The 27454-nt window shown below is 51.6% G+C and overlaps 1 protein-coding gene across 4 annotated transcripts in view; it reads right to left on the bottom strand.

The window, feature by feature from the left end:
• Positions 1 to 3189: 3189 nt before the first annotated feature.
• The window catches only part of Grik5 (glutamate ionotropic receptor kainate type subunit 5), a 57823-nt gene continuing 33558 nt past the window's right edge, over positions 3190 to 27454 (bottom strand). For 3 of the 4 annotated variants that reach the window (XM_087200688.1, XM_087200689.1, XM_087200690.1), the window contains 9 exons: positions 21556 to 21669; positions 21257 to 21366; positions 20770 to 20943; positions 11102 to 11267; positions 10062 to 10287; positions 9669 to 9743; positions 8076 to 8204; positions 7851 to 7972; positions 3190 to 4167 (listed from right to left, as the gene is read on the bottom strand). In XM_087200688.1, coding sequence (XP_087056814.1) covers positions 3739 to 4167; positions 7851 to 7972; positions 8076 to 8204; positions 9669 to 9743; positions 10062 to 10287; positions 11102 to 11267; positions 20770 to 20943; positions 21257 to 21366; positions 21556 to 21669 — 1545 coding nt within the window. In that variant the 3' untranslated portion in view covers positions 3190 to 3738. The remainder of the gene's footprint in view (positions 4168 to 7850; positions 7973 to 8075; positions 8205 to 9668; positions 9744 to 10061; positions 10288 to 11101; positions 11268 to 20769; positions 20944 to 21256; positions 21367 to 21555; positions 21670 to 27454) is intronic. The other variant, XM_004873050.3, reaches the window with a different exon arrangement.

The following is a 27454-nucleotide window of genomic DNA, read 5'->3' as shown; positions in this document are numbered from 1 at the left end:
TCCAACACGGAGCCATGCAATGAGATACAACCACACAGAACACACAGGAGACAACAGCCAGACCACACCAGGAGGCCCAGGAAATGCCCAGCACTGTGGTTATGCATCACCATGGCCCCCACATCCACCACCACAGGGCCACAATCATATTCCATCACACATTAGCCAGACCCTCACATACACACAGAGGCTCACAAACATAGGCAGCACACGTAGAGCACACACTTTGCTCACCCACCACACCACAACAGAATCGCAATCACAGTCATGAAGTACCAGGTAGATCCACACACCTTCAGAACACTACATTGCAGACTCACACATCACACTCTCCACACACCTGGCCTTGCACCATCTCACAAAGACCACACTGTGCAACCCTTGAATCCACACATAGCTTCCCTCAGCACCATCACATATGCACAGATGTCAGTTTCCAGACACACCACAAGAGCTTTTGTGGACACTACTGTGTTATCACACAACTGCACACACTGCTCCCCAGTGTATCTGGCCACGAACAAAAGATCACAGTGCAAAACTGCCAAATCAAAAAACAAAAGCAAGAACAAAAAACTGTTAAATTGTTGCTGTGAATGACAGACCAAAAGGTGCACACACTCATGGCAGAATAATTCACAGAAATGTCACAGGACACCATCCCTTGCACCTCTCACATAGCACATATTTCAGCACTGTCACATATAGCTTTGTTGCTCTTCCCAACACACCAACACCCCCACCCGCAGGCCACACTCCCATAGCAGTAAGTGTATGCACACACACAGTCACACAGCTGGCACCCACATCCCAGGCCCGCACACATATACGACATCCAAACACTAGCCACCCTACAGGAGCCTGAGGAGTCAGGGCCTCCCATCCTCACCCAGACACCACCCAGCTTCCAGCTTCATGAGGAGCACCCCAGATTTTCCCTGGAGATGGTAGAAGATGGAGTGGGGGAAGTGCCTGACCTTGTGGCTTTCTTAGAATGGGGCATCCTTCCCATATATGGAAGTAGAGACATGAGGGACACAAGCAAGGGACAGGGAGTGAGCTTGGTAGGGGCAGAGGGGGCTGAAAACTAAGGACCCAGCCAGGGAAATATGTAAGAGGTTGGAGGCCAGCATGAGAGGCACAGAGATGGAGAGGGACAGAGTCAGAGCCACAGAGAGATGGCCTTGGACAGGGACAGAGAGAGCCCAGAGTGGAAGGAGGCAGGGAGGTTTCCCCCAGCACACAGAGCCTCTTTCCAATCCTGTTCTCTGACCTGTCTTCATCCCTCCTCCTGTCCCTTGTTGCCATGGTAACGGGGAGGCTGACTCTGCAGCAGAGGAGGCTGGGTCTGCAGGCCAGGCTGTTCCCATGGAGACTAGGAAAAGAGGAGGGGCCACATCTTTTAACCCAGGTGCATCACCTCCAGACACCCCCTCCCCAACTCTGGCCCCTTCTCCTGGAAGAGAGCTCGGCAACATTCATTCTTTCCCTCTCCTGACATTTTGCCCTGGAGGTCTAGGCCTGGACCACGGAGGATGGGACTGGGGAGACAGAGGAGTCTGAGGAGGTGGGAGAAATCTGGGTCCCAGGAGATGTAGGCTCTCTTCCTGCTCTCCAGCTGTGCTGGGGGAGAACAGAGCCCTCGTGTCCCACCTCAGACACAGGCCTAGGCCCCCCATGTACTCCCTCCTGAGACACATGCCTGGCTGGACTGAAGGCTGTGCATTGGGCTCCCAGCACAAAGCTCTGAGGAAGCAGGGGGAGGGGAGACTTAGGAAGGTCACAGGGATGGAGGGCAACGCGGGAGATGTGGAAAGAGAGACATAAGAGGGGAAACAACAAACACAGTCCAAAACCAGAGAGACTGAGACTGAAGGGGGGGGGGGAGGCAGAGAGGAGAAAGCAGGGAGACAGCAAGAAGTACTCAGTGAAGGTGACAGAAAGACACTGCGACTTAAAAAGCCAAGCAAAGACAAGTTTTGGCAAACCGGGGAGACTTGGGGATAAAGACAGAGACTTTGAGCAGAAACTTGGTAAGGGAAGATGGCTCAGAAATGGGAAGACCGCAGAGACGATCGGCCCGATGATATTAGGACAGAGAGGGAGACACCAGAACTGTCTGCAGTCATAGTCTAGTCACCTCAGAGTCCAGCCCAAGGGCAGAGGCGCTGATTGTCAAGAGCTGTGGAGACAACAGAGAGATGCTGCCGGCAGCCCCGAAGGACACAGACACAGCAGGGGCCTGAGACACAGAGAGGGCAAGGAGGGGACTCTGTGCGAAGCGGCCCAGGCTCCAGGCTGGGGGTGCTGTGTTGGGAGGGCGTCTCGGGCTGTGCCCCGCCTGCCTGTGGAAAGCGGGCAGCCCCCGAAGCGAGAGCGTAGGCCGTTGTGCCCCGGCGGCGGGCGGGTGCTGAACGGACAGCTCCCGGGCTCCGGCCCCTTTCCCAGCTCCCTGGGTTCCGTTGACTTCCTGCTTTATCTCTCCCTCGGCCTTGTTCCTCTCCCCTTCTGTCTTCTCTCACCGCATCAGTATCTCCTCGCCCCATCTCCCTGCCATCCCTGTCTATCCCACTCTACTTCCCTCCTTGTCTCTCCCCTCGACCCAACCCCTTGTCTCGCTCTTTCCCCAACCCTCTCATCTCTTTCTGCTCGGCCTCGTTTTGACTCTCGCTGTTTGACCTTCGCTCGTCTTTGCTCAGCTGCAGTTTCCACAGAAACCTTCAGCGGGGCGTCCGGGAGCGGGGACAGAAGGCAGACCCACCCTTCTCCTCGCTTAACCAGCCCTTCGGCCGCCACTGGGCTTCCCCACTTCCCCTCCTGGGGTCCGGGGAGGCCCGTGTTCAGCAGAACACGGGGTCACTGGCACTGGAGATGCCTTCACGGACGAATACACTTGCTCACGATCACAAGTCGCCGAATCGCTCTGGCCTTGTAGCTGCCACCCCAGGCTCCGACACAGTGCACCGCTCACCCGGCCTTCCCCCCCCCCCCCCATCTGGTTTCGGGCTGTCTCCGCCTCTCCGGATCCCTGCACCTCTCCATCTGTCTCAGCCTCCCTGTCCCGGGAGGTCAGTGGAGGGGGCAGCGGCTGCAGGCAGGGTCCGGTGGAGAGAGGCCTGAGCCTGAGGCTCCAGGCAGGCTCTAAGGGTCCCCCACCCCGCCCCAGGAAAGGAGACCCAGAATCCCCAGTTTTGGGGTTTTGTTCTTTTTTTATTCCAACAGGGACTGAGATGTGGCAGGGGGAGGGATAGGGGCCCAACTGACCCCTTCCCGGGGGTTCTCATAGAAATTCTGAGGTTTCTCCCCCCCCCAAAAAAGAAAGAAGAGCGGCGGGGTGCCAAGGGACACCCGTCTGTCCAGAGGTCCTCCCCACCTCCAGCAGAGAGAAGGTCCGCGTCAAGTCCTGGGGCGCCTGAGCAGTCCCTGGCTGCAGTCCTCCCCGCTTTGGGGAAAGCCCCGCAGTCCCGGGCCCGGAGTCCTCGGCTCCTGCGCTCTTTGCGCGCCGCGGGGGGCAGAGTGCGGTCGCTCACGGCGCCCTCTCGCGGGTCCACTAGGGGGCGCAGGCCAGCTCCGGAGCCCGGCCTTGGACTCCAGAGGGAACCGAAGGCAAAATCGCGGCGTCGGGGGCTCCGGGCCCCAAGTCCTGTCCCTCGCCCCCGGGGAAGTGGGGGCGGCCGGGGCCTGGGGCGGGCCCCGTACCTGCCGTCAGTCTGGGCGCCGGCCCGGCCCCGCCCGTGGTCAGTCGTGCTCGGCCAGCTCGCGGGGGCCGGCGGGGCCGGGCCGCGGCCGGGGCGGACTGGTGGCCTCGGCGGGGGCGCCCAGGCCTCGCGGAGGCGCGCCGGCCCCGGAGGCCCGCAGCGCCTGGATGCGCCGGCACTCCTGGCACACGCGCACGTGCGTGCAGGGGGTGGGGGCGGCCGGCCGAGCTCCGCCCGGCGGCCCCGGGTCGTCCAGGAGGCGCTGCGGGCCCCCGTGCGCGCCGCCCGCGTCCCCGCCGGCGCCGGCTGAGTAGAGCTTGCCGTTGCTGAGCCGCATCTCGCGGACGGCACGCAGCGACAACAGGGCCCGGCTTGGGCCGCCGGGGCGCCGGCGCCGGCGGGAACGCGACGTCTTGCGGCAAGACACGGCGTGGCGCAGCTCCTGCAGCATCTCCTGGCACACCGACACCTGGGGGCGGCGCGGGGCATCGGTCACCGTGCGGGGCGCTCCTCACCTGCTTCAGCTTCCTACCCCCCCAGCCCGCCTCTCTGTACACCCCACGCCGTTCTTCCTCTCTGCACCTCCTCTTTCCCCACCCCATCTCCTTTCTTCACCCTCTCCCATCCTAGTGTTCTTCACTCAATCCTGTATGGCTTGTTTTCTGTCTCCTCCTTCCACCTCGGTCTTCTTTCTTCCTTGGGTTTGCCCTGTAACCTGCCCTTCCCTTCTTAGGAAGACTCCTTTCATTCCTCTTGTCTTCACATCTAAATTTTCTGATGAGAAAGTCGTCATTGCAAGGCAGATTACAGAGTCCTACTGTGTGCCAGATGCCAAAACAGAAAGCACAGCCCTCATGGAGGTTACGGTCAAGTGTGGGGAGAGACAGGAAGTAACAAATACATAAATGTATGCAGTGTTCAGATGGTGATGAGCGCTTTGGAGAATATAAAAGAGGGAAGAGAGGCAGGTGGTGTGGTAGGGAGTGAAGCTGAATTTTGAGACAGACAGTTAAGAAGGCCTCTACATAAAGACTGGGCAAGCCTGCCCAGGGAGGAAGCATTGTGGGCAGACACAGAGCAGGGCAGAGGCACTGAGGTGGGAGCAGCTTACCAGGTCCAAGGAATCAGTGCAGGCCAGGGGTCGGAATGGGGCCTTTGAGAGGAGAGATGGAGGATATGAGCGGGGGTCAGGGGCCAGCTCGCACAAGGCCTGTAGACCTTCGTAAGGCTGCTGGCTTTACTTGGGAATCGGTCAGGAGCTACTGAAGAGACTGAAGTAGAGGGCTGCTGGGTTTCCATGGGATTGCTAGAGCTGTGTGAGAACAGGCTGCAGGGAGGCCAAGGCGAGAGCAGGACGCTCATGAGAGAGGCTGCTACGATGGGCCACGCAGGGCGGGCTGGTGGCTGGACCAGAGTGATGTGAGCAGATGTGAGCCATCGCCTGGGTATCCTGGAAAAGCGGCACTAACAGCATTTGCTAAGAGTGTGAAAGAGGAAGGAGTAGAGGCTCACTCCACATGCTGTGGTGAGAGCAACTGGACGGCTGGTGTCGCCTTGTGGGTGGGCAGGAGCTCAGCGTGGGACATAACATTATGCACATATCAGACATCCGGGTGCGATGTCAGGTATGGAGCTGAATTTACAAACCCCTGGCTCAGAAGACATGCACACTTGGGAATTATGTTAGATGGCCTCTGAGTTCCAACCCTCTGCCTCTGTGATCACGTGTCTCATGTGATCTCTGTCACTGAATTAACTGAATCAGGGCTGGTCTGTGTCACCAACAGAATATGGCCACGTTGTCTAAAAACTTCAGCCCTGCCTTGCTCTGTCTCCTGGATCATTTGCGCTGGGGGTGTCAGCTGCCATAGCTGAGGACACTCAAGCAGCCCCGTGAACAGGTTCTTGTTTAAGGAACTGAGGCCTCCTGCCAACTGCCCCTGAGTGTATTCATCGTGGGGGTTTTTGGGGGGTTTTTTTTGGAGACAGGGTCTCACTATGTAGCCCAGGCTGGCTTCGAACTCAGTGATTCTCCTGCGTCTGCCTCCTGAGTGCTGGGATCACAGGTGTGGGCCACCATGCCCAGCTCATCGTGTTTTTTGATGTTTTTAAATCTTAAAAATTTCACAGGCTGGGAAGAGAGTGCCTCTCCCAGACCTAAGCAAATCCTAGGTAGCATAGAGCTCAGCCACGTTTCATGTACAAACCAAACAATATTGAGCCTATACTGCAACCACCCTTTTTACCTGATCTCACACACCACCAGTATTTATCCTGCCCTAAATCAATCTGGGCAGGTACAAAACAACTAGGGACAGCCCGATAGTTAAGATTCCACCAACTCCAACTGGCCAATTCTAAACAATGTACTTCCTGCCTTGCCTTTTCCTTCCCACTGCCTCCTGACCTGATGTGGGGCTTCCTCTGTGACTCTCTGTGGTGTTCTGCCCTCATCTCAGGAAACATAAATAATAAGAATCTCCTTTCGATGGTGCTGGCCCCTGTGCCATAATTCAGTCACCTCATAAATTAAAACCTGATGGGTACATTTGAGACAGTGTGCCATCTTGGAAGGGAACCCTGCAGCCCCAGTAGAGCCTTTAGACCAGCGGTGGCGAACCTATGGCATGCGTGCCACAGCAGGCAACCAGAGCCTTCTCTGTTGGCACATGAGCCAAATGTATGAGCTGTTTTTTCTAAACTGAAACCTCAGTATTCAGGTTTAATTGCAGTGTTGGCACTTTGGGATGAGTAAGTGGGTTTTGGGTTGCAGTTTGGACACTGAGTCTCTAAAAGGTTCGCCATCACTGCGTTTAGACCTTAGCAGCTATAGCCAACGTGACTGACCTCACCAGCGACCTCAGGGCACCATCCAGCTAAGCTGGTCCCCGAAACTGACCTGATACAAATTTCCTATCTTAAAGCTATTAATCTGTTACAGTAGCAATAGAAGTAATACCAAAGTCATCAGTACACCATGGTCTTAAAAGCCATTCATGGGACAAATGGAGAAAGAGAGAAGCAATCTGAGGATGGAGCCTGCCCTCCCCCTTTCTCTGGGGAGAAAGAGGGACAGGACAAATGGGCCTGGGAAGGAGTGGCCAGAGAGGGAGGAAGAGAAGGAGGGACAAGCATAAAGCAAAGAGTGTTGAGGAGAGAATAATGAATAGTACCGGAGCTTGCCATGGCGTCACAGGCATGAGGCTGAGGCCCAGGCACTGGATACCAGACATGGAGGTTGCTAGTGACAAGAACAGAGTGGTGGGTACAGAAGCTGAATTAGAGCAGGCCCCAGAATGAATGGGAGGAGAGAAACTGAAAAGGGCAGAGAGACACAAATCCTTGGAGACTGAAGAAGCAGAGAGATCAGGCAGTACAGGGCATGGGAGGGGTGGGGTCCAATGGGCCTTCTGTACAGCAGGAGGAATGATAGCACATTTGTATACTGATGGCTCAATCTGATAAAGGTCAATGGCTGAGACCTGTTGGGGGGCTGTTCTCAGGAAGGTGAGGGGCTGATCTGGGCACAGGTGGGAGCACCTTCTGAGGAGCGGATAGCCCAATCCGCTGGCTGGATGGATCCAGCCATCCAGCGGTGGCTGGATGCAAGCTATGGGTCTGGCAAGTAGACTCAAAGCCTGCTGCCAGAAGTGGGGAGGGAAGGCCGGCAGAGAGAGGCAGTTGGGACTCACAGTCTTGGGGATAAGAATGGGAATGGGCCAGAAATGCAAGGGGATGGCCTGGCAGCACCCAAGGACCTCTGGAAGCAGCGATCCTGACAACAGCATGGGGCTGATCAGCACATCTGTGTTCTTGTCACTTCTGTTTCTCTTCTTGCTTTACCACCTCGGTGGCTCCCTACACCCTTCTTCCTGTGCCCCCTCACCTCCCTTCCCTGTATCACATTGCTTCCTGGGCTCTCCTGGCCTCTCTGCTTTCCATGCCCTGGCCTCTCTGTCCCTATCTGCTGTGTCTCACCTCTCCTGGGAAGAGGAGCTATCCAAGAAGTCCTCTCACCTCCTGGCTCCCTAGGTCCCTCCTCCTCCTCCAGATCCCCACCACCTGCCAGCTTTGGCTCCCGATGCTGCAGCCTTCACATGCCTTGGGCCTGGGTGCCTTTTCTCCCTGCCCCCACTTTCCCAACCTTCTCACCTCCTCGGACTCTGCTGACCTCCGCGTGGACCAGATGAATTCCATGACCGCCACAAAGACAGCGATGATGAGGCCACATATGAGCACGACAAAAATGCCGCCAATGTTCTCCATGCCCAAACCTGGGGGGCAGGGGAGAGCCACAGGGTTGGGGCTGTGTGGGCATAGTGGCTAGCTTCAAGGGGACTCCTTGGGAAGGGCATGCCGCATGTGAGGGTGGCTGACCTTTAGCTCGATGGTCCTCCTCCTTGGGGCACCGGCCCCCCTCCCACCACTTGCGCTTCAGGATCTCCAGCCGGTTGTTCTCCTGGAGCTGCAGGATGGCCAGTGTGATCTCATCCCGGAATGGGGAGCCTGAGCCAGGCACATAAGAGGGGGTGCTGTTGGGCCACTGCTCACCCTAAACCCCAACTCCCTCTTACCACAGCCTTCCCTGACCCCTGCTAAGTGCTCAGTCTTCCCTGCCACTTTTCCCCAGTCTCTTCCTCACACAGCAGCCAGGGAGGCAGTTTTGGGTGCAGTCAGTCAGGCCTTGTCTTGCTGAGACCTCTCCCAAGGCGGCCCCTGCTGCTAGATGGAGGCCTTTTCCTTGGCCGACAAGAGGCTGCATTCACAGGCAACCACTCGCGGGGGCCCCTGCTCAAGGCTCGCTCAACTCCAGGCACAATGGCCTCCTGGCGGGTTCCCAAATCTGCCAAGCAAAGTCCCACCTGAGGACCTTTGGCTCTGCCTGGAATGTCCTTTCCCTCATCATCCAGGTCTCTGCTCAACGCTGGCTTCTCAGCAGTCTTCTAAGGCCACTTTATTTTAAATGGCACCAAGCACCCCACTTCCTGTCAATCTCTTCTCCCGTATTTGTGTCAGAACACCTGTCACCACCTCATGTCACGGGACACGGCTCTGTGCTTGTGGTCTCTGCTGTCCACTGCCCTGGAAGGCAGCAGAGCTTGGGGCACGGCAGTCGACCTGCTGTGCTTTCCCAGAGTCCCGTGTGGAGGAAGGACAGAGACCAATCTGCTGAGAGAACCGATCCCATCCTCCCCTCCTCTCTCATCTCCTCTGTCCTCCTCACTCTCTTGTCCTCCCTTTCAATCACCCTTGGGCCCCTCCACACCCTGCCTGTACTTCTCTCCTTGTTTACTAAGCATCTACCGCAGGCCAGGAAGTATGGATATGGCTGAGTGGGCATGATTAATGTTTATCAGGCATCTCCTACATCCCAGACCCTGGGTTTACAGAGATTCACTCAAGTCTCACAATGATCCTTTGAGGCAGACACTGCCACCTGGGACAGGTATTTCTGAATGAGGAGGTGGTTCTCTTGCCTAAGGTTATGTACTGAGTCGGGGAGCAAAGGGGGATCTGAATGAAGGTTGGTGTGACTCCAGAGCCTGTCCCTAAAGGACCAGGCTACACTACATCCTAGCATAGTATCGAGTCTCCTGCAAAGGTGCTAGGATCTGCTGGGTACATTTGTTGGGTAGTCACAGGTAACTAATGCAGGCACCATTGCATATAAATGATTTTAAAAGCCAAAATGCCACCGAACACCTATAATTCCAGCACTGGGATGCTGACGAAAGAGGGTCACCAGTTCAAGCCCAGTCTGGGCAATTTAGCAATTTAGTGAACCCTGTCTCAAAATAAAAAAAATAAAAAAGGGGCGGGGGTGTAGCTCAATGCAAAATCCCTGGGTTAATCCCTAGTACTGAAAACTTTTTGGAGCCAAGTTGGTAGTGGATTTCCAGCACTGAGCCCTGGATGTAAGTCCTGAAAAATAAATGGGCACGTCCAAGTCTCCCTGCAGATCTCTCCTACCTTCCTTCTTTTTCCCATTCATCCTTCCATCTGTCCAGCATTTTCTGAGCACCTGCTCTGAGCCAAGCTGTAGGCCTGGTACAGAGCATACAAAGCAAATAAAACCAAGTTCTCACCCCCAGAGGCCCCTTGGGCCAATGGAGGAAGACAGCAAGGCCCATGACCCACATATACTGAGCTGCACACGCAAAGATTCACTAGATCCTCCCAACAACCTGAGAGCTGCAACAGATTGCTCCTTGGCCCAGTTTTGCAGGTTGAGAGTGCAGATGTTCAGGGTGATGATGACACCCCAGCCTGCCTCAGGGAGGGCCTGGCCCACTCCCAAGCCTGCTCACACGTCTCCACTCCAGATTCACAAGGCCCCCGCTCCACACTGTCCTGCAGCCATACCCAGTGGCATGCCAATGCCGTAGCCCTTGGTGTCTAGGAGGCCCCCAATCTGGGTGAGGTTGCAGTTGAGGCGCCGGTGATACTCGTTCATGGTGGACTCAAGCAGGAAGGCATAGCGGGAGTTGAGGACCCGGGCAATGCCCTCCTCTGTGCTCTTGACGAACACGCTGGGTTGCTTTGACTGCATGTAGTTCCACATGCGCTGGTACGTCTGGTACCTCGAATTCTGGGCAGAGAAGCACAAAGGGAGACAGGTGAGGGCCCCTCCACTGGTCCTGTCCCCTGAGTCCAGTCCCCTACTCTCTGAGGGTCTCCCTCAACCTGAGAGCAAGGAGAGTAGAGGGAGATAGAAAGAACTGAAAATAGAGGGAAAACAGACATGCTATCCAAGGCAGGTCCAAGTCATCCCCATACCTCTTCTTCCCAGGTACCCCAAAGGCCCCCACTGGCATAGCAGCCACCTAATTGACTCTACCTGGGAGACTCAGGAATTCACCTCAACTTCCTCTTCCCTAACTCTCCACCCAGTGGCCCCTGTACATCTATGGCCTCCTCCTGACCACTGGTCTACCCCAACCCAGCTGTAAGGGAACTTCTGACTCTAAATGGACACTCTTTGGCCCACCTGCCCATGTACAAGGTCCAATCTTATTGCTTACCCCGGCCTCTGAGGCTTTTGAGTCTCTGACCTTTGCCTGGTTTCCCTTTCCTTTCCTTCCCACCATCCCAAATACAAGGTGCCAAGCTCCTTCCACCATGCAGGGCCTTTCCTCCTCCCTGCTGACGCGTGGTCCTAGGCCTGACCCTTTCAGCAGCCTCCTAGACCTTACTTGTCCTGTACTGAATGGCACCAATTCAACCTCAGCTCCCACATCTGTTCTCATTCCTCCACTGAAAGCCCAGGTCCTCATCACACAGCAATGCTCCCATGAGGGCATGAGTGTACCTTCTGCTCCTCAGCCTCCCTGACTACTGTGGAGGCCCTGCCTAGTCCTGTCTGGAGCTACTGTGCACAGCAGGGAGGTTCAGGGTGGCCCCACCTGGAAGAAGGTCATGGTGGAGCCAGCGTGGATGGTGCCGTACTCAATGTTGGTCTGATCTGCCAGGTCATCGGCCGATTCCACAGGCACCTCCATGCGCTGCACGGTGAGGAAGGCGGCCAGGTTGGCCGTGTAGGACGAGATGATGATCAAGGTGAAGGCCCACCTGGGGGGGGAGGGGTGAGCTACAGGCTGGAGCCATCCCTGCCACCTTGACAAAGACCATGTGCCCACTGGGGGTGGCTCTCTCCCCCACAGTGACCCTGACATCCAGAAGGTCCAGTGACTGCGGATCAGTGGACAGGCTACAATTCTGAAGCCAGGGTCCCTGGGTTTAAATATTGATTCTGAAGACTTCCACTTCCAGATATAATAGAGTAAGCTGGTCTGGAAATGCCCTCCTGCTGTCAACAGCTAGAAAGCTGGATGGAATGTAGGAACTCTTTAAAGACAGAGGACAAGAGGCATCATGGGACTGTGATCCCCAAGAAAAGTGAAAAGTGAGCCTCATCACTCTCCAGGCTGTCCTGCTAGATTGAATTTACAGACCCCGGCACTATAAAGGGAACCCTACAGGTCCGAGATGGAGATCACAGGGCAGGATGAGGGGCAAAAGGGCTGGGATCTGTGGGTCAGGGACAGAATCTTCAAGAGAAGGGAGCTACACAGAGAGGGAGGGTCCCCTTGAGTCTCTGGCTGAATATCAATCTGTGAGTGGTGTTGGGTGAAAGACTATGGAGCCAGAAAAGAAGAGCTTTCAAAGGAAGAACAATTCCCAGGGTTTACCTAGGGCTGGGAATTGTCAGAGCTTCCTCCACCCAAAGTAGAGATATCATGAGAGAATACATGAGACACTCATTAGAGAACCAGAAGTGCAACTTATCAGAAATAGGGTTAAGTGGACCCTAAAATAAAGGCAACATTAGGCCTGCCCTATAAGAGCTCAAAAACTGGCCTAGGAGGATCAAAATAATTCACCAATCACTGCCAGAAAAAGTCCAAGAGACTTGCAATGTTTGTTTGTTTTTGTGGTGCTAGACACACACTCTACTACTCAGCTATACCCCAAACCAGAAGTTCAAAAGAAACACATTGCACAATGTAAACAATGTAAAATTCACAGTGTCTGTCATCTAATTAAAAAATGACCAGATCTACAAAGGTGTCAGGAGCAATGCTACATAATTTTAGGGTAAAATCATTTGGTTAGCCTAGTTCTTCTGCATACAGCCCAGCTATGGAATTCCGAGACATAATTCCATTTTGGCTTTGGGTCACAACTGAGACCTTAATGATCCAGTGATGCTGTGATTTCCCAGGACAAAATTACACCAGCTGAAAACATCCTGGGAGGAGCAAACATCTACTCAGTTCCTCATTATTCTTGGATTGTTACATCTTGTACTGAACTCTCTGCAAGTCATTTGTTACATTTGTTCCTCCTGATGTACGGTAAACGGGCGGGGGGGGGGGCGGCGGGCGGGGCGCCGCGGCTTTCGTCTTTGCCGCCCAGGGCAGCGCTGATCAGACCCAAAGCTCAGCTTCTTCTTAGTCTCATTTTTCTACCTTTCCTGTAATTCGCCTTGTGCTGCCGTGGCTCGCAGGAGACTAGGATTTACTACAGAAGTTCTAGTAATGTCCCCTTTCCCTGTTCCCTACACAAAGATGCAGGAAGATAGGACCAAGAGAAAAATCACTCAACTGAAACTGACCCACAATTGACAGAGATGATGAAAAAATCAGATAAGGACATTAAAACAGTTATTACAAATACAACCGTAATGCTCGAAATATGAAGAAAAACATGGAAATAATGAGGAGGGAAATGGAAGACATAAAAAAGAAATGAAGAGAACTTCTAGAGATAAAATACCCACTATCTGAAAGTAGAAGTTAACTGGACAGGATTATACAGAATTGATACTGCAGAGAAAAGATCAAGAAAATTGAAGACAGCAATAGAACCCATCCAAAACAAAAGTAACAAATAGCAAAAATGAAGCTGAGCAGAGTGCCTCCGTGGCCCGAGGAATAGTATCTAAGTGGCCTTACAGATGCAACTGGAGTCCTACACAGGGAGAAGGGTTAACAGAAAACATATATGAAGACATAATGGCTAAACATTTTTCAAATTTGACAAAAACTCTAATCTTGCAGACCTAAGAAACTCAATAAACCCTTAGTAATAATATAAATATGGGTATGCACAAAACACACTAAGGCACATTACAATTAATTGTTAAAAGCCAGCAATAGGGCTGGGGATTTAGCTCAGTGGTGCCGTGCATGCCTCATAAGTGCAAGGTCCTGAGTTCGATCTCCAGTACTGGGGAAAAAAATTTTTTTTAAAGCCACCAATAAAAGGAAAGCCTTAAAAGCTGCCTGGGGTAGGTGTAGGGTGGAACATTATATACAGTAAAGCAAAGATAACAGCAAGAACACATAGCATCAGAGCATGTGAGACAAGACAGTGTAACAATGTGCCGAAAGAAAAATCAAATAATTCTGGGCATACCCAGATACAGTGGCATATGCCTATAATCCCAGCACTCTGGGAGGCCAAAGCAGGAGAACTGCAAGTTCAAGTCCCACCTAGGCAACTTATGAAGACCCTGTCTCAAAATAAAAATTAAAAAAGAAGCTGGTTATAGGTATGTGTCACCACGCCTGCCCAGTGAAAGTATTTTTCATATACATGCTGGGAAATTAACTGCCAGCAGACTTGCATTTCCAGAAAAGTTAAAAGAAGTTCTTCCAAAGGAAAATATATTAAATGGGAATGTGGATGCACAAGAAGGAATGAAGAATACCAGAAATGGTAGATATGCAAGTAATATAAAAGGTATTCCTCATTTTAAAAATCCTCTCTCCCTCCCTCCCTTCCTCTTTCTTTTTGTGGGGCTGGGGATCAAACCCAGGGCCTTCTGCATGCTAGGCAGATACTCTGACACTGACCTATCTCCCCATCCCTAAAAACTTTTTTGAAAGACATTTACTATTTAAAACAAACACACATATACAAATTTAATACTGTGGGGTTCATAAGATATGCAAAGTAATATAAATGATAAAAGTTCAACAGATGGAGGATTGGATGGATGTATACTGTTGGAAGGGTCTTACATCTTATGTGGAGTGGTATAATGTTACTTCAAATTATTATTATTATTATTATTATTATTTTTATTATTTTTTTTTTTTTGGTACCAGGGATCGAACTTGGGTCCTTGCACTTGCGTAGCAGGCAGCGAAACCACTGAGCTAAATCCCTGGCCCTCAAATTATTGTGTAATAAATTAAAGATACTTATTAAGCAGGGTGTGGTGGCACAAACCTGTAATCCCAGCACTCTGGGAGGCTGAGGCAGAAGGATCACAAGTTTGAGGCCAGCCTAGGTAACTTAGTGAGATTTTATTTTTTATTTCTCTGACACAAAATAAAAAATAGAAAGGGCTGGAGATGTAGCTCAGTGCAAAGGCACTGGGTTCAATCCCCAGTACTGCAAAGAAAACAAAAAGGATACAAATTATAAACCCAGAGCAACCACTAAAAAAAATAAAACAAAGAAGTATAAGTAGTTAACAAGTTAATAGTGGAGATAAACAATTCTAAAAGTTGTGAGCTGAGGATATAACTCAGTGGTAGAGTGCCTGCTTAGCTCAGAGTCCCCGAGTTCCATCCCCAGTATTGGGAAAGGAAAAAAAAAGAGGGCATAATCATCCTGGACATTTATGTACCTAATTACAGAGTTTCAAAATTCATGAAGCAAAAACTGATAGAACTAAAAAGAGAAACACACAATTTGTCTGCAATTCATTCCTCCCTCAAGTATTATTAGGACAACCAGATAGAAAATCAGTAAGAATATATAGAAGGCTTGCATAACGCCATCAACCGGTTGGCCCTTGTTGACATTTATAGACCACTACACCCACCAACAGCAGAATACACGCCCAGTGCCAGTATACACAGAATGGTTTCCAGGACAGACCATATGCTGAGCCATAAGACAAGTCTCTAAATTTAAAAGGATTACAGTCCTACAGAGAATGTTCTCTGACCACAAAGGACTTAAATTAGAAATCAATAATAGAAAGATCTCTGGAAAATCCCCAAATTGTGGCTTAACTACTGTGTAGCTGGATGACCTTGGAACTGAGTTTCAGTTTCCTTACCTGTGAAGTTAAGTACAAACACAGAACCTTCCTCACAGAGTTTTTTGAAGAGTGAGTCAGTCTGGCATACAGAATGTGTGTGTGTGTGTGTGTGTGTGTGTGTGTGTGTGTGTGTGGCACTGGGGATTGAACTCAGGGCCTTTGCACTGAGCTACATCCTCAGCCCTTTTTGATTTTGAGATAAGCTCTTGCTATGTCACCAAGTTGCCCAGGCTGAGCTTGAACTTGCCATTATTCTGCCTCAGTCTCCTAGAATGCTGGGATTACAGGCATGTGCCACCATGCCGTGCTAAGTGTCTGCTCTTATTGTCGTGGTGATACAAGACTGACTTGGAAGGAGAGCTACTCACGGACCTGGCTACAGGACTGTAGGGCAGCATTGTCTTATGCCAGCCCTCTCTGTTCTCCCTCTTGGTAACTAAGAAGGGCCAGGTCCCTGCAGACCACACAGACCCGAGGGGCTGAAGACAGAGGCTAAGGGCCTCCCAGGCTCCAACCCCCAACCAGGATAGATAAAAGTAAAAACAGCAGCTGGCCTCTGCAAACTGCCAGGCACTAAGTGAGGGTGGGGGTGCAATGCAGACCTTAACAGAAATATAATAATACAGCTTCCTGCAAAACAAAACCCAAACCCCAACACCCAAGACAGGGAATGACATGACCTCTCTGGACACCAAGTCTCTCCAGAACCACCCCTTGGGTCAGTGTTGTCATTCATTCAAAACATTATCCAGAGCTAGTGTACACCAGACATCATGCTGGCCCTTAAGGATGCAGTCTGGCTGACTGGTGGTAGTGGCCCTCACAGAGAGACAGCAGGGGGAACAAAGATGAGGAGTCAGATTTGAGGGCAAATACATGGAGTTTGGACATGCCTGTCCGGCATTCAAGAGGAGCAGCCCAAGCTGGCTGAATACACAAGGATCCTGGGGAAGCCTAGGAGTGGGCGAGATGCCCCCTGAAGGAATGCAGAGTGGTGGTCTCTGGCGGGGTGTGGATGGGAGCAGCAGGGGAGGTGTTTGGTAAAGTGTGGGGACCCTGCCAGTCAGGCTGGTTCCAGCTGGTCACCCAGGAAGCCCCTGGTCACACTCCTTCCCTCAAAAGAGAGAGGGACAGTCTCTTTTACACTTTAAGTCCTTCCACACATCTGCTCATTTGACAGATGTGTGTCTCTGGATGTGCCCCCAGCACAGTGACTGAGCAGGTCAGGCCTCTGCCCTTTTGGGACTGACAGTCCAGGAGTGGTAAGTCAGTCTGAACAAGAGAGTATGTGATTGCCAGCAAGTACATATGCTTAGCATGACTCCTTGGTATAAGAAAACACATATTTTTGCATGGTTATAATATAAACCAAAATCTCCAGAAATGCATGCCTTGTTCAAATTGAGGAACAACTGCATGCTACTTTGTGTGGAACTTTGCCGAGAACCATTCCCTGTGTTGGCAAGTTGCGTCTCAGACAACTCCACTTGTATTTAAGTCCCTCAGTTGAGATGCTTGGACCAGCTGCATTAGTAAGTCATCATGTTCACAGTGAATTATATTTGCACAAACACACTCATTTGCCAACTATTTCTAAGTGTCCAATAATAAGCATCAAATTCTAATAAATGATCTTACTTCTTGTCATTCCAAATTTTGCATTTTGTCTTCTGGTATAGCCACAGCCTTGCATTTATGTATTGCTATCATACAATTTTATTAGAAATAGCTTCTCTTCTTTTTCTCCTTCATATGACAATTAGGATATCATATTGATTTTTTTAAAAAATTATGTGTGCAGATAAATATGTTACCTTTGAATATCAGCTCAGGATAGAAAAGGAAATGTTAAAAAATATTTGTTTTGGGCCAGAGATTTAGCTCAGTGGTGCTGCACCTGCCTTGCAAGTGCAAGGTCCTGAGTTCGATCCCAGGTACCAAAAAAAATTGTTTCAAAAAGAGGCCATTAGGGGACCAAGAGATGGAGGGAGGCAGGGGAAGGGGACATAAAAAGAATTAAGATGTGCTATGTAAGGGCAGGGGATTTAAGTTCAGTGGTTTCGCCGCCTGCTGCCTGCTGCACAAGCGCAAGGACCCGTGTTCAATCCCCGGTACCAAAAAAAAAAAAAAAAGAGATGTGCTATGTACATATGCCAACCCCTACAATGAATGCAGTCACTATGTACTGCAACTGTGTACTAATAAAAATAAAATAAAAAGAAAGAGGGCATTAGGTGTGAGCATTGAGCCATCACTAGTGTGGAGTGAGAAGCTCACGTGAGCAATAGCAAGAGGAAAAGGAATCCACAGGAAACTAAGAACCAAGCAGACAGAGGAAACAAGAGGACAGGGCAGCCTAGGAGCAAGGACAGAGTCTGTAGAAGGAGGCGACTATAGACACAGACTGCCTGCAGGTAAGACAGGGATCGAATGTATAAATAACCCGTCACATTTGACCCTATGGAGTCAGTAATGGAAGGAGGGGAGAGGCCACGTTGAAGCTAGATCTGCAGTTCTAGGGTTTCCTTTCAGGAGGATGTGAGGAAAGGAGGGCCTGGGGAAGGGTTGAGGAGATGGCTTAGGAGCCTACCTGGAGAGAGGGGGACATGAAGGCAAGGAGAGCATAGAGAACAGGGAGAGGGAGGTCAAGGGACTCACTTAACAGTATGACCAAGGGGCAATCTGGAGGGACAGGGGATGTGGTCAGAGAGAAGCTTTGGAAATGCTGATTTCCAAGGCAGAGCTGTGCTGAATGATGGGTGTGGCTGCAGGAGGCTGTGGGTTGAATAGGCACTGAAGGAAGCCCAGGGGCAGGTGCCAGCAAACTCCCCACCACCCCACCCCTGGGCTGTCAGTCCCAAAAGGGCAGGGGCCTGGCCTGCTGAGTCACTGTGCTGGGGTCACATCTGGAGACACACATCTGTCAAATGAGCAGATGTGTGGGAGGACTTGGAGTGTAGAAAAGTGTGTCCTGGAGCCAAAGGCACCAGTGAGGGAGGGAGTGTGACTAGGGACTTCCCGGGTGACAGTGATGGGAAGAGGCAGAGAATACTTAGCTGAAAAACATGATCCTCAGGGAAAGGTCCCTGACCAAGGAGCAGGAAGGATGGCCAACAGAGAGGAGGCCACTCAGCCAGGGGCAGTGCCTGTAATCTCAGCACTCTGAGAGGCTGAGGAAGGAGGTTCACAGTCCAAGCTCAGCCTGGGCAACTTAGTGACTTAGGGAGACTATTCAAAATAAAATAATTTAAAAAGGGCTTGGGATACAGCTCAGTGCAAAGGCCCAGAGCACTGCTAAGAGAGATGGGGCCAGGGGACACTACTGGTCCCCTTGCCTAATGTGTAAACTTGGCTAGCTTTGGTGCGGTGCTTCTCCTCAAGCACTCTCTATGTCCTCTTCGGACACACACACCCTCTCCTGCCTGTCTGGAATGTGCCTCCCTTTCCTTGGTGTGGATGACTCCATTTTTAGCCTTCAGGACTCAGTCTGGATACCTCAGGAGGCCATTCTCTGCTGTTCTGTCACTGTTTCTTTTTTTTAGTACTAGGGAATCAAACTCAGGACCTTGCACTTGTGAGGCAGGTGGTGGAACTACTGCGCTAAATCCCAGCCCCCCTGTCTGTTTCTCAACAGTACATCTTATGCACAACTGATACATCATTATATTGAACATATTAATACATTTCACTTAGGGTGTGTGGTAGCTGAATAAGCCCCTTCCCACCACCAAAGATCTCTACATCCTAACTCCTAGAAGACATGAGTATGTCACCTCACATGGTAAAACATGCTTCGCAGGTGTGACTGAGTTATGTGATTAAGATGTGATTTAAGCCTGCAGATGAGAAGGGAAGACAATGACTAGGTGGGCCTAACAGCATCTCAAGGGTCTTGTAAGTGGAAAAAGGAAGTCAGAGTTAGAAATTTGAAGGTGTTACGTTTTTGGCTTTGAAGACAGAGGAAGGGGCTGTGAGCCAAGAAAGCAAAAGGGAAAGAAAAGGCTTCTCCCCTGGAGCCTCCAGAAAGAACCAGCACTGCAAACAATCCGCTTTTAGCCCCGTGCAATCTCTTTTGGACTTATGACCTCCAGAACTGTTAGATAATACATATATTGTTTTAAACCATGTGTTGTGCAGCACATATACTATTAAACCATGTGGTTTTTTTTTTCAGCCACAGGATAGAAATACAGGGTACCATCGGAAATGATGCAAATTCAAAAACATATAAAAATCTTTAAGACTTGAAAGTTTCAAAGCCAGTGGACCAAGTGAATTGCAAATGACTGCCATATGGCAGTTAGTTCCACTTAGCTGGGAGAGAAGAAAATCTGCTGCCCATCAAGGTTAGTCTTGAACAAGTTTCAAATTAGACATTTTCTTTGGGACATATCCTTTAAATAAAATATAACATCCAGTATTTATGTGTTTGCTTGCTTAGTCTCAGCTCCTCTGCTTCTAGGGGGCAGGGATGGGGCGGACTCCTCCTTTGAGCACTTGGTACGTGGAAGAGCTGGACAGACCCTTGTGGAATGGCCATGGACGTGGGCACCTGATGGGGAGGAGGTGAGGAGGCAGACTCTGGAAGGCCAGATGCCTGGGTGGCCATGGAGAACCTACCATGGGCCCCAGGAGCCAGGCTGGGCCTAGGCAGATCTGAGGGCTGGCACGAGAGTGGGCCAAGTTCCAGCCTGGCCCTTCCTCTAGCTGCATGCATGCTCTTTAACAAGTTACTCCTTCTTCCTGGATCTTCTAATCCATAAAACAGGGAGAACATTCCCCATCCTAAGAGATCTCTCTTTTCTGTGTTCCTACTGAGAATAAGGTGACAGGAGTTGCAGGAACTACAGCCAATTCCAGCTGCTGTATGAACGCCCAGGGCAGCAAATGCAAGGCCTGGCCAGGGGGCAGAAGAGGGGAGAGTGGGATGAGGCTGATGCCTACGAGGATGCTGGCCAGTGCCACAAGATTTCCCAAATTTGCGAGTGAATTTACCTGGTTTTTGTGTTGATATCTAACCTGAATTTTTTGAAACTATGAGGCAGACATCATTAGTTGTCCCCCAACATGAAGCTTCCTGGAAATTGTCCCAGGGGCACAAGAAGTTCACCTAGGCTACTGGGTTGCTGTGGAACTTCTAGGACTCTGTCTCTGTGGTGATAAAGCAATGCCCACGAGAGCAATAGCAATGCCCTTTGTGACTATAATGCCTCAAGTTTGCACAAGGCCAACCAGCACTTTTCTGTAAGACCTGAACAGCCCTGAGACATGAGCCTTTTTAATCCCCATTTTTTTAGATGAAGGAGACTGAGGCTTAGAGAGGGGACGTGGCCTCCCAAGGTCACGTAGATAGTGGTGGCTACTCTGGGGCTCAGCTTTCCTCAACCAGTTCCCTATCATACAGCTCAGGATGTGGAGCAGGGAACCCTATGAGAGAACACAGCAGTGCCCTTAGCCTCCAGAACTCAGAGTCCCTCCCAGCCCTGCCAGAGCAAATAGAAAGCATCTCACCAGACTCCGCTGACACAGCGCGTGGACAGTGCCCGGGGCATGATCTCTGAGCCCTGCTGCATGAAGCCCCCCACAGGGAACCAGAGGCTGTTGCCCAGCGTGTATTGGTTCTCCAGGATGTGAGGGCGTGCTCTCAGGCATGGGTGGGGGTTGTACCATTCATAGGGGCTCAGCCTGTGGAGAAATGGACAGGTGGATGGAGCCATGGTATGGAGGTAAAGGAGAAAAAAGGAGGAAGGAGATGGAGTCACAGTGATCAAAAAAGAAGGGGAGGGTTGGGAGAAGGGGAGGAAGAGAGAGAGAAAGAGAGACAGAGAGATGGGCAGAGACACACGGGCAAGGAAAGAAAGAGAGGAAGGAGAGCACAGAGGACCCGAGACCCTAAAGTGGAGGGTCCAGCAGAAGAGGAAACCTGCAGGTTGGTTGCACGGCCCAGCTCATGCCTCCACGCCATCCCTCCTTCCCAGGCTGCAGCCTGAGGACTCACCTGGCAGCCAGGAATAGGACACAGCTGACAGCCAGGTAGGCAAGAAGCATGAAGAGCCACACAGCAGGGGAAAAGGGATCCAGGAAGGAGAAGTAGCCAGGCTTGCGGCCCTGTAGGGAGAGGGAGTGAAACCCGGAGCCACTCCAGACCTGAGCCATGTGTTCAACCTCTGCCCCTGCCAGGGACCCAGGAGCCAGAATGCCCCGTTCAAGGTCCGGTGGGAGTCCAGCTCCCACTTGCAGCCCTTGCTTCTAGCCTCCATGTCAGGCTGCAGCCCACAGTCCCCAGAAGAAGTATACCATATGCACTCGGTAGAGGATGCTGATCCCCAGGGTCATGAAGGGTTTGGAGAAGTCGATAACCTTCTCACGCTCTGCTGTGATGGTGAATGCAGCTACAGCCAGGTCTGCCTTCTGCTGGAAGGGAAGCAGGGAGGGGCAGAGGGGGAGGAGTGGAAGACAGAGATGGGCAGTTAGAGAGGATCACATTCACCATTGAGAGAGAGGGTTGAAGAAGAGAGAAGAAAAGATCAAAAGGGGCCGGGGATTTAGCTCAGTGGTTCTGCTGCCTGCCTTGTAAGTGCAAGGTCCCAAGTTCAATCCCCGGTACCAAAAAGAAAGAAAAAAGGAGCTGGGAGCCTGGACTGGCTCCAGGAGTTCACCTTGGGCCAACCAGGCTGTCCTGGCTCTGTAAGAGCCTCCTGCCACCTCTGTCCTGCCTGGCTGTCCCATCCCAGCCATTCCCCTGTCCTCTCTCCCATCAAGTTCATCATTAGGGTGCTTTATAAAACCCACTACTTACGCCAGTCCCTCTTCCTGCCCCAGTGTCATGCAGACAGCCTAAGTCTGGTATCAAAACACCTTGGACACCAACCTGCTCTGAGACCTACTTCAGGCCTTGGTTTTACCTCTTTGTAGTACTGGTTAGCAACAGGTGAAGATATTAGGTGCTTCCTACATGCCAAGCTCCCTGCTGGATAGCACTTCATACAGATTATATTCTATGTTCCTCCTAATAGCTCCCTGAGCCATGTCTAGCTCATTTTATAGATGAGGAAACCAAGTCTCAGAAAGGCAAAGGTTCTAGTGAGTAAAAGCAGGACCTGGGGACCACAAAGTAAGGGCATGAGCACTACTTTCTTGACCATGGCAGACACTAGCGATGCAGATGTCTGAACCCACCCCTTACACACAGGGCCAGGGAATAGCTCAACTGATATGGTTTTGGGGGAGGATACACATGGTCCCGAGGGACAACGGTGCTGGGGTCCAGGTCTGAGTGGAGAAGGGGGGACAGAGAGAAGGGTATGGCCTGAGGCCTGGCTGGTATATCCTGGACCCCTTTCAGAATGTGCTGGCTGATTCAAAAGGGACATTTCACTCTGTCTCATGGGGACATTAGCCAGCCTTCAGCTGAGGGCTGGACACAAGGCTGGGAAAAAAAAAAAACCTTGTACTTCACACATCCTCCTGCAGACCAACATGCACACACAGTACATGTGGGAGCCATTCTACACCATCATTGATGTGTGTTCAACACACCACATTCACACACGTGCCAAGACACAGGCCAAAGTAGCAACATCACCACTCATGATACAGTTCAACAGAACAGACACACAGGAGACAGACCCTCGGGGCCCAGCTCATACATGTGTGTACACGTGTACACACACACACACACACACTGTACCTGCATTCACATGTACATGTTACAGAAGGCAAGAAGTAGGGAGCCCTGGCTGTGCCCCAGCTTGCAGCATGACCTTAGGCAAGAGCGTCTACACCTTTGAGCATCAGTGTGTGCACCTATAAAGAGGGGGTTGGGTGCCATGTCTCCCACAGCTCTCTTGGTCCTGAGGCGAGAACCAGGCTCCCAGGATGTTCCTTTCCAGATACCCTGACTTCATCTCCTGGGTCCTGATGCTGGGATGGTGGGAGCCCCTAAACTTAAGTTTGAGAAAAGCTCCCTAGGGTGCTGAAATAAAAAAGCCAAGGTCCTGAAGGGGCCGACTGAGAACATACAAGAGAATAAAGGTCCGGGCAGAACCTAAGGCAGGGAGGGGTCACAGGCCTTAGAAATGACCTGAGGAAGGGAGAGGGGGACAGGACGGAGTTCCCCACAGTCAGTGGAGAGGCCACCCAGGCCCCAATCCAGTCTGCAGTCAAGGAGAGGGCACAAGCCCCAAACAGCCCATGGTCAAGAGATGACACAGGTACCAAAACACAGCCCTGATGAGACAGAGGTGGCCCCAACTCAAAACATAACACAGTCAAGAACAGGAGGCAGGGGATCCAAACACAAGGCTAAGTCACTGAGAGATGACCCAGGCCCAAAGGGTAGAGACAGGTGGCACAGGCTGAAAATAAAACCCAAGGTCAAGGAGGAAGCAGATGGGCTCCATATGAAATTCAGTGCCAGGGGGAAAAGGGATAGCTCCCCAAACAACTCCTCAGGGTCGGGACAGCAGACACAGACCTAAATGATGAACCAGAGCAGAGAGAGACTGCACAGGTTAAAAAACAAATGCAGGGCCAGAGAGATGGTTCCAGTCCAATGTAACAGGCACACAGAGACTGCTCTGCTCCAAGGCAAACCCCGAGAGTGCCATGTGTGGCAGAGGCTCAAACCCCACTGGGTTCTGAGAATACCTGTGGGAATTCCTAGGTGCTGAATGTGAGGAGTGGCTATTCCCTTTCCTATGCACTGGCCACTTTTATGACTAAGCTGTGAATCATGGTGGGAAGAATCACGCCTAATATTGGAATCCTATTCTTTCTGTGCACCTATAGAAGTCTGTCCCAGCAAGGCTTCCCTGGTGGCCCAAGTCCTCACTTCAGAAAGGAGGGAGCACTGGCCTTTCAGATGGGCTCAGGAGGGTCCTGATCAACCCCAGAGCATAGGCTCAGGACCCCACTTCCTCAGAAGCCTGCAGGGCCCTGCTGCTCCTTTCTATTCATCCCTCACTGGCCGCCAGCCCCCACAGCAAGGCCCTGCTGCTTCCTCCCCTTCCAGTAGCAAATGCAGGGCTCTGTTCCCAAACACTCCTTGATTTGCCCACTTCTCTCCACCTCCACTACCCTGGCCCATGCCATTGCTGTCCTTCTCGTGGCAACTGCATTTACATCTTCGTTACCCTCCACACCTCTCATAAACCCCCAATCTGTTCCCCATACATAAGCCAAAGGGATCAACCCCTGTTTAAGACCTTTTTGGCATTATCATGGGGACCAAGACAAAACCCTTTTATGGTCCAAGGCCCCTACATAAGCCGAGACCCACCTGCCTCGCCAGTCTCTCCTCATGCCCTATCCCCCTGAGCCACTCTTCAGGCACTATGGCCTGCTCTTTGCTCTTCAACACAGCAGGTTCATTTCCACCTCAGGGCCTTTGCACTTGGTCCACCCTAGCTCCTCTTTACCAATGGACTCAAATCAAACCACAACAGCCTCCAGGCCCACCCTGCACCCACCCAAGAGTCCTCTTTCTCATATTACCTATTACCCTGATTTATAGCTTCTAAGTGCTTGCTTGCTTAGGGAGGAGCTATCTTCCCCACTACATTACAAGCCCTGCCCTGTCTAGTACCCCAGAGCCTACACAGAAGTGGCTCCCCAAGCGCTGCTTGGTTTTGGCCACATAAAGCCTCCCTCCCCACCCTCTCTCTCACATTCTTGGGCCTCTCACCGTCTCTCTCTCCTGCCAGTTTCCTTCTGGCCACTGCCCCTTTGAGCAGGCCACTCCCTTTGCCTCATCCACCCCCCACATACCAGAGCTGGTCCCACCCATCCCTCTGGGGGGCCGCCTTACCTTCCTTTCTCTGGATGCCTTGCAGGGACCCCACGTACCTGGACACTACCTGTCTCAGATCAATCTGGAAAATATGTGTTCGCTTTCCTTCCTCTGCTACAAAACCACAGGCCTTTCAAAGACAGAGCTGGCTGGATGTGTTGTGTGTCTCGGTGCAGCCCAGCGGCCAGCTCAGAGCAGGGTACACTCCACATCCCATCCTGTCCTCTGCTGGAGTCCCAGACAGGCCCTGCCGTTTCCTGGGCCTCCTAGCTATTCTCAGATGTAGACTCTTTTCCCCTGGTGCCTCAGTGGAGTGGCTCCTTTGGTCCCCAGAAAAACCCCATGCAGAGGGACACCATTCCCACCACTCTCCACGCTCAGCAACTGAGGCACAGACAGGCTAAGTACCTTGATCTAGTAGCCCCTGTGGTTTGGAACCACTATCCCGCTGAGGGGCTTTTCTCTCTGCTGCCCTGTCCCTCCCTGGCTGGGGGCATCTGAGGCCAGGTCTGAGTGTGACTCCTCCCTGGTTCCCAGGAAGCTCAGGAAATGGGTGCTGACTGACTCTGGAGGGACAAGCAAGTTCTCAAACCTCTGAGGAACATGCAGTAGCCTTGGCTTCCACCCTGTCCCCTAGACTGCTCTGAATTTCATCTTCCCTGACTCCATCCCACGAAAAGGCCAGAGGGTGTCCTGCACTCAGCCATCTCCCTCTCCCACCCTAGGGCCCTCCTGATTCTGGCCCCAAATACTTGTGGAACTGAGTCACTCCTCTCTACCCCTTCTGCCTGTCCCTGCCCTGACCATCATCTCTGACTGAAAAGCCCTGGGCTAGTCAGCTGGTAGCCCGAGACATCTCTGTAAGATATAATCTGCTCAAATACTGTAATAACACACATCATTCTCCAGCTATCAGCCAAATCCTCACAGAGCCCCAAGAGACCCTGATCATTCCTGTCCCTCTATTAAGCTCTGTTCCATATGGCTCCTATGACCTAGCCTGCTTCATCCCCTTCCATCTTATCCTCTGTCCCTGCATTGCAGTTACTCTGCCCATTCCATTTGTTCATTCATTAATTTAAATGCTAAACAAATCTTTGCTGATCATCCTGCACTGGCCACACATAATTCTAGCTTTGGGAATACAGCCGTGAATACAAACACACAATGTCAGGTAGTAACAAGTGCTATGAAGAAAAATAAACCAAGGCTATGGAGACCAGCTGAAGTCACTGTATGGATACAGTCCCCACTGTAAGGAGGTCTTATTTGAAGGATTTTGGGGCAAAGCAGGAGAAGGCTAGGGGCAAGAGTCCAAGGGACAGCAAGTGCAGACCCGGGGTACGAGGCTCCTTGCTGCCTTCAGGGAGGAGGCAGCAGAACAGCAAGGGTGGGGAATGCAGCAGAGAGGGGCAAGAGCTCTGCAGGTCTTCAGGCCAGACTGTGGTGAGGGACTGGGTTTTGCTCCAAAGGCAGTGAAGGACATCATGTCAGAGGGTGTGAGCTAGAGGTGACATGATCTGGGTGCTGTGAGAACAGACCACAGGCAACAGAGTGGAGTGGACATGGGGATCAGGGTGCCAGCAGAAGATGCCCAGGGAGATGCTGGGGGTGGGACTTAGAAGCAGCAGTGGTGGTCGAGAAGTGATCAATTTGGGTTTGCTCTGAATGTAGGACAGAGGGATCCTTAAATGCAAGTCCATTCTAGGATCTGACAAGGGCCCCCTCTCACCCCCTGTCCACCTTCATTTCCCAGCAGAAACACCTCTTTTTTAGAGAAGTCTTCCCCATCCTTAATAAACACCTCCATTTTACCCCAGTGGGATACCTACAGTTGTTTAACCTTTGGAATGAAATCAGGAAGAAATGATAGTGTAAGGGGGATCATTTAAATGCTCAAAAGCCAGTCAAAGCACTTGTGATTGTTCTTCAGCTCCAAACCCAACCCCTACACCAGGTTAGTGTATGTAACCCACCTTCCTGCTCTGCCAGCCGCTCTGACAGCTCGCCAGTAGGGGGCGTTATGGGACACTGTAGGCCTGAGGGAGCCTGATCCTTCCATCCTCTCCTTCCGTGTCTGCCTGCTCAGGCACTTCTCCTAGCAGTGGCTCATTCCTGGGCAGCAGATGAAGCCAATTTGCATCTTCCTGCAAGCCCATCTCATCCTGCAGAGCCCAGCCCCTCTTGGGGACACCATTGCCAGCTGCGCGTGTCCCTCCTCAGTTTCACACCATTTCTAAGTTTCCAACGATTTGATAAGTTCTTCCCTTTGTTCTGTCAGAACTAGGGATGTGAAGCTGGGCATGGTGATGCACAATTACAATCCCAGCATTCTGGAAACTAAGGCAAGAGGATGGCAACGGGGCAATTTAGCAAGGCCACTTCAAAATTTAAATAAATAAAGCA

Source organism: Heterocephalus glaber, unplaced genomic scaffold, assembly GCF_053883595.1.
Source record: "Heterocephalus glaber isolate CG9 unplaced genomic scaffold, H.glaber_assembly_v1.0 deba00001744, whole genome shotgun sequence".
In the NCBI taxonomy this organism is placed as follows: Eukaryota; Metazoa; Chordata; class Mammalia; order Rodentia; family Bathyergidae; genus Heterocephalus; species Heterocephalus glaber.
Note: the sequence above shows the minus strand (reverse complement) of the source record. Positions and strands in the feature narration are given on the sequence as shown.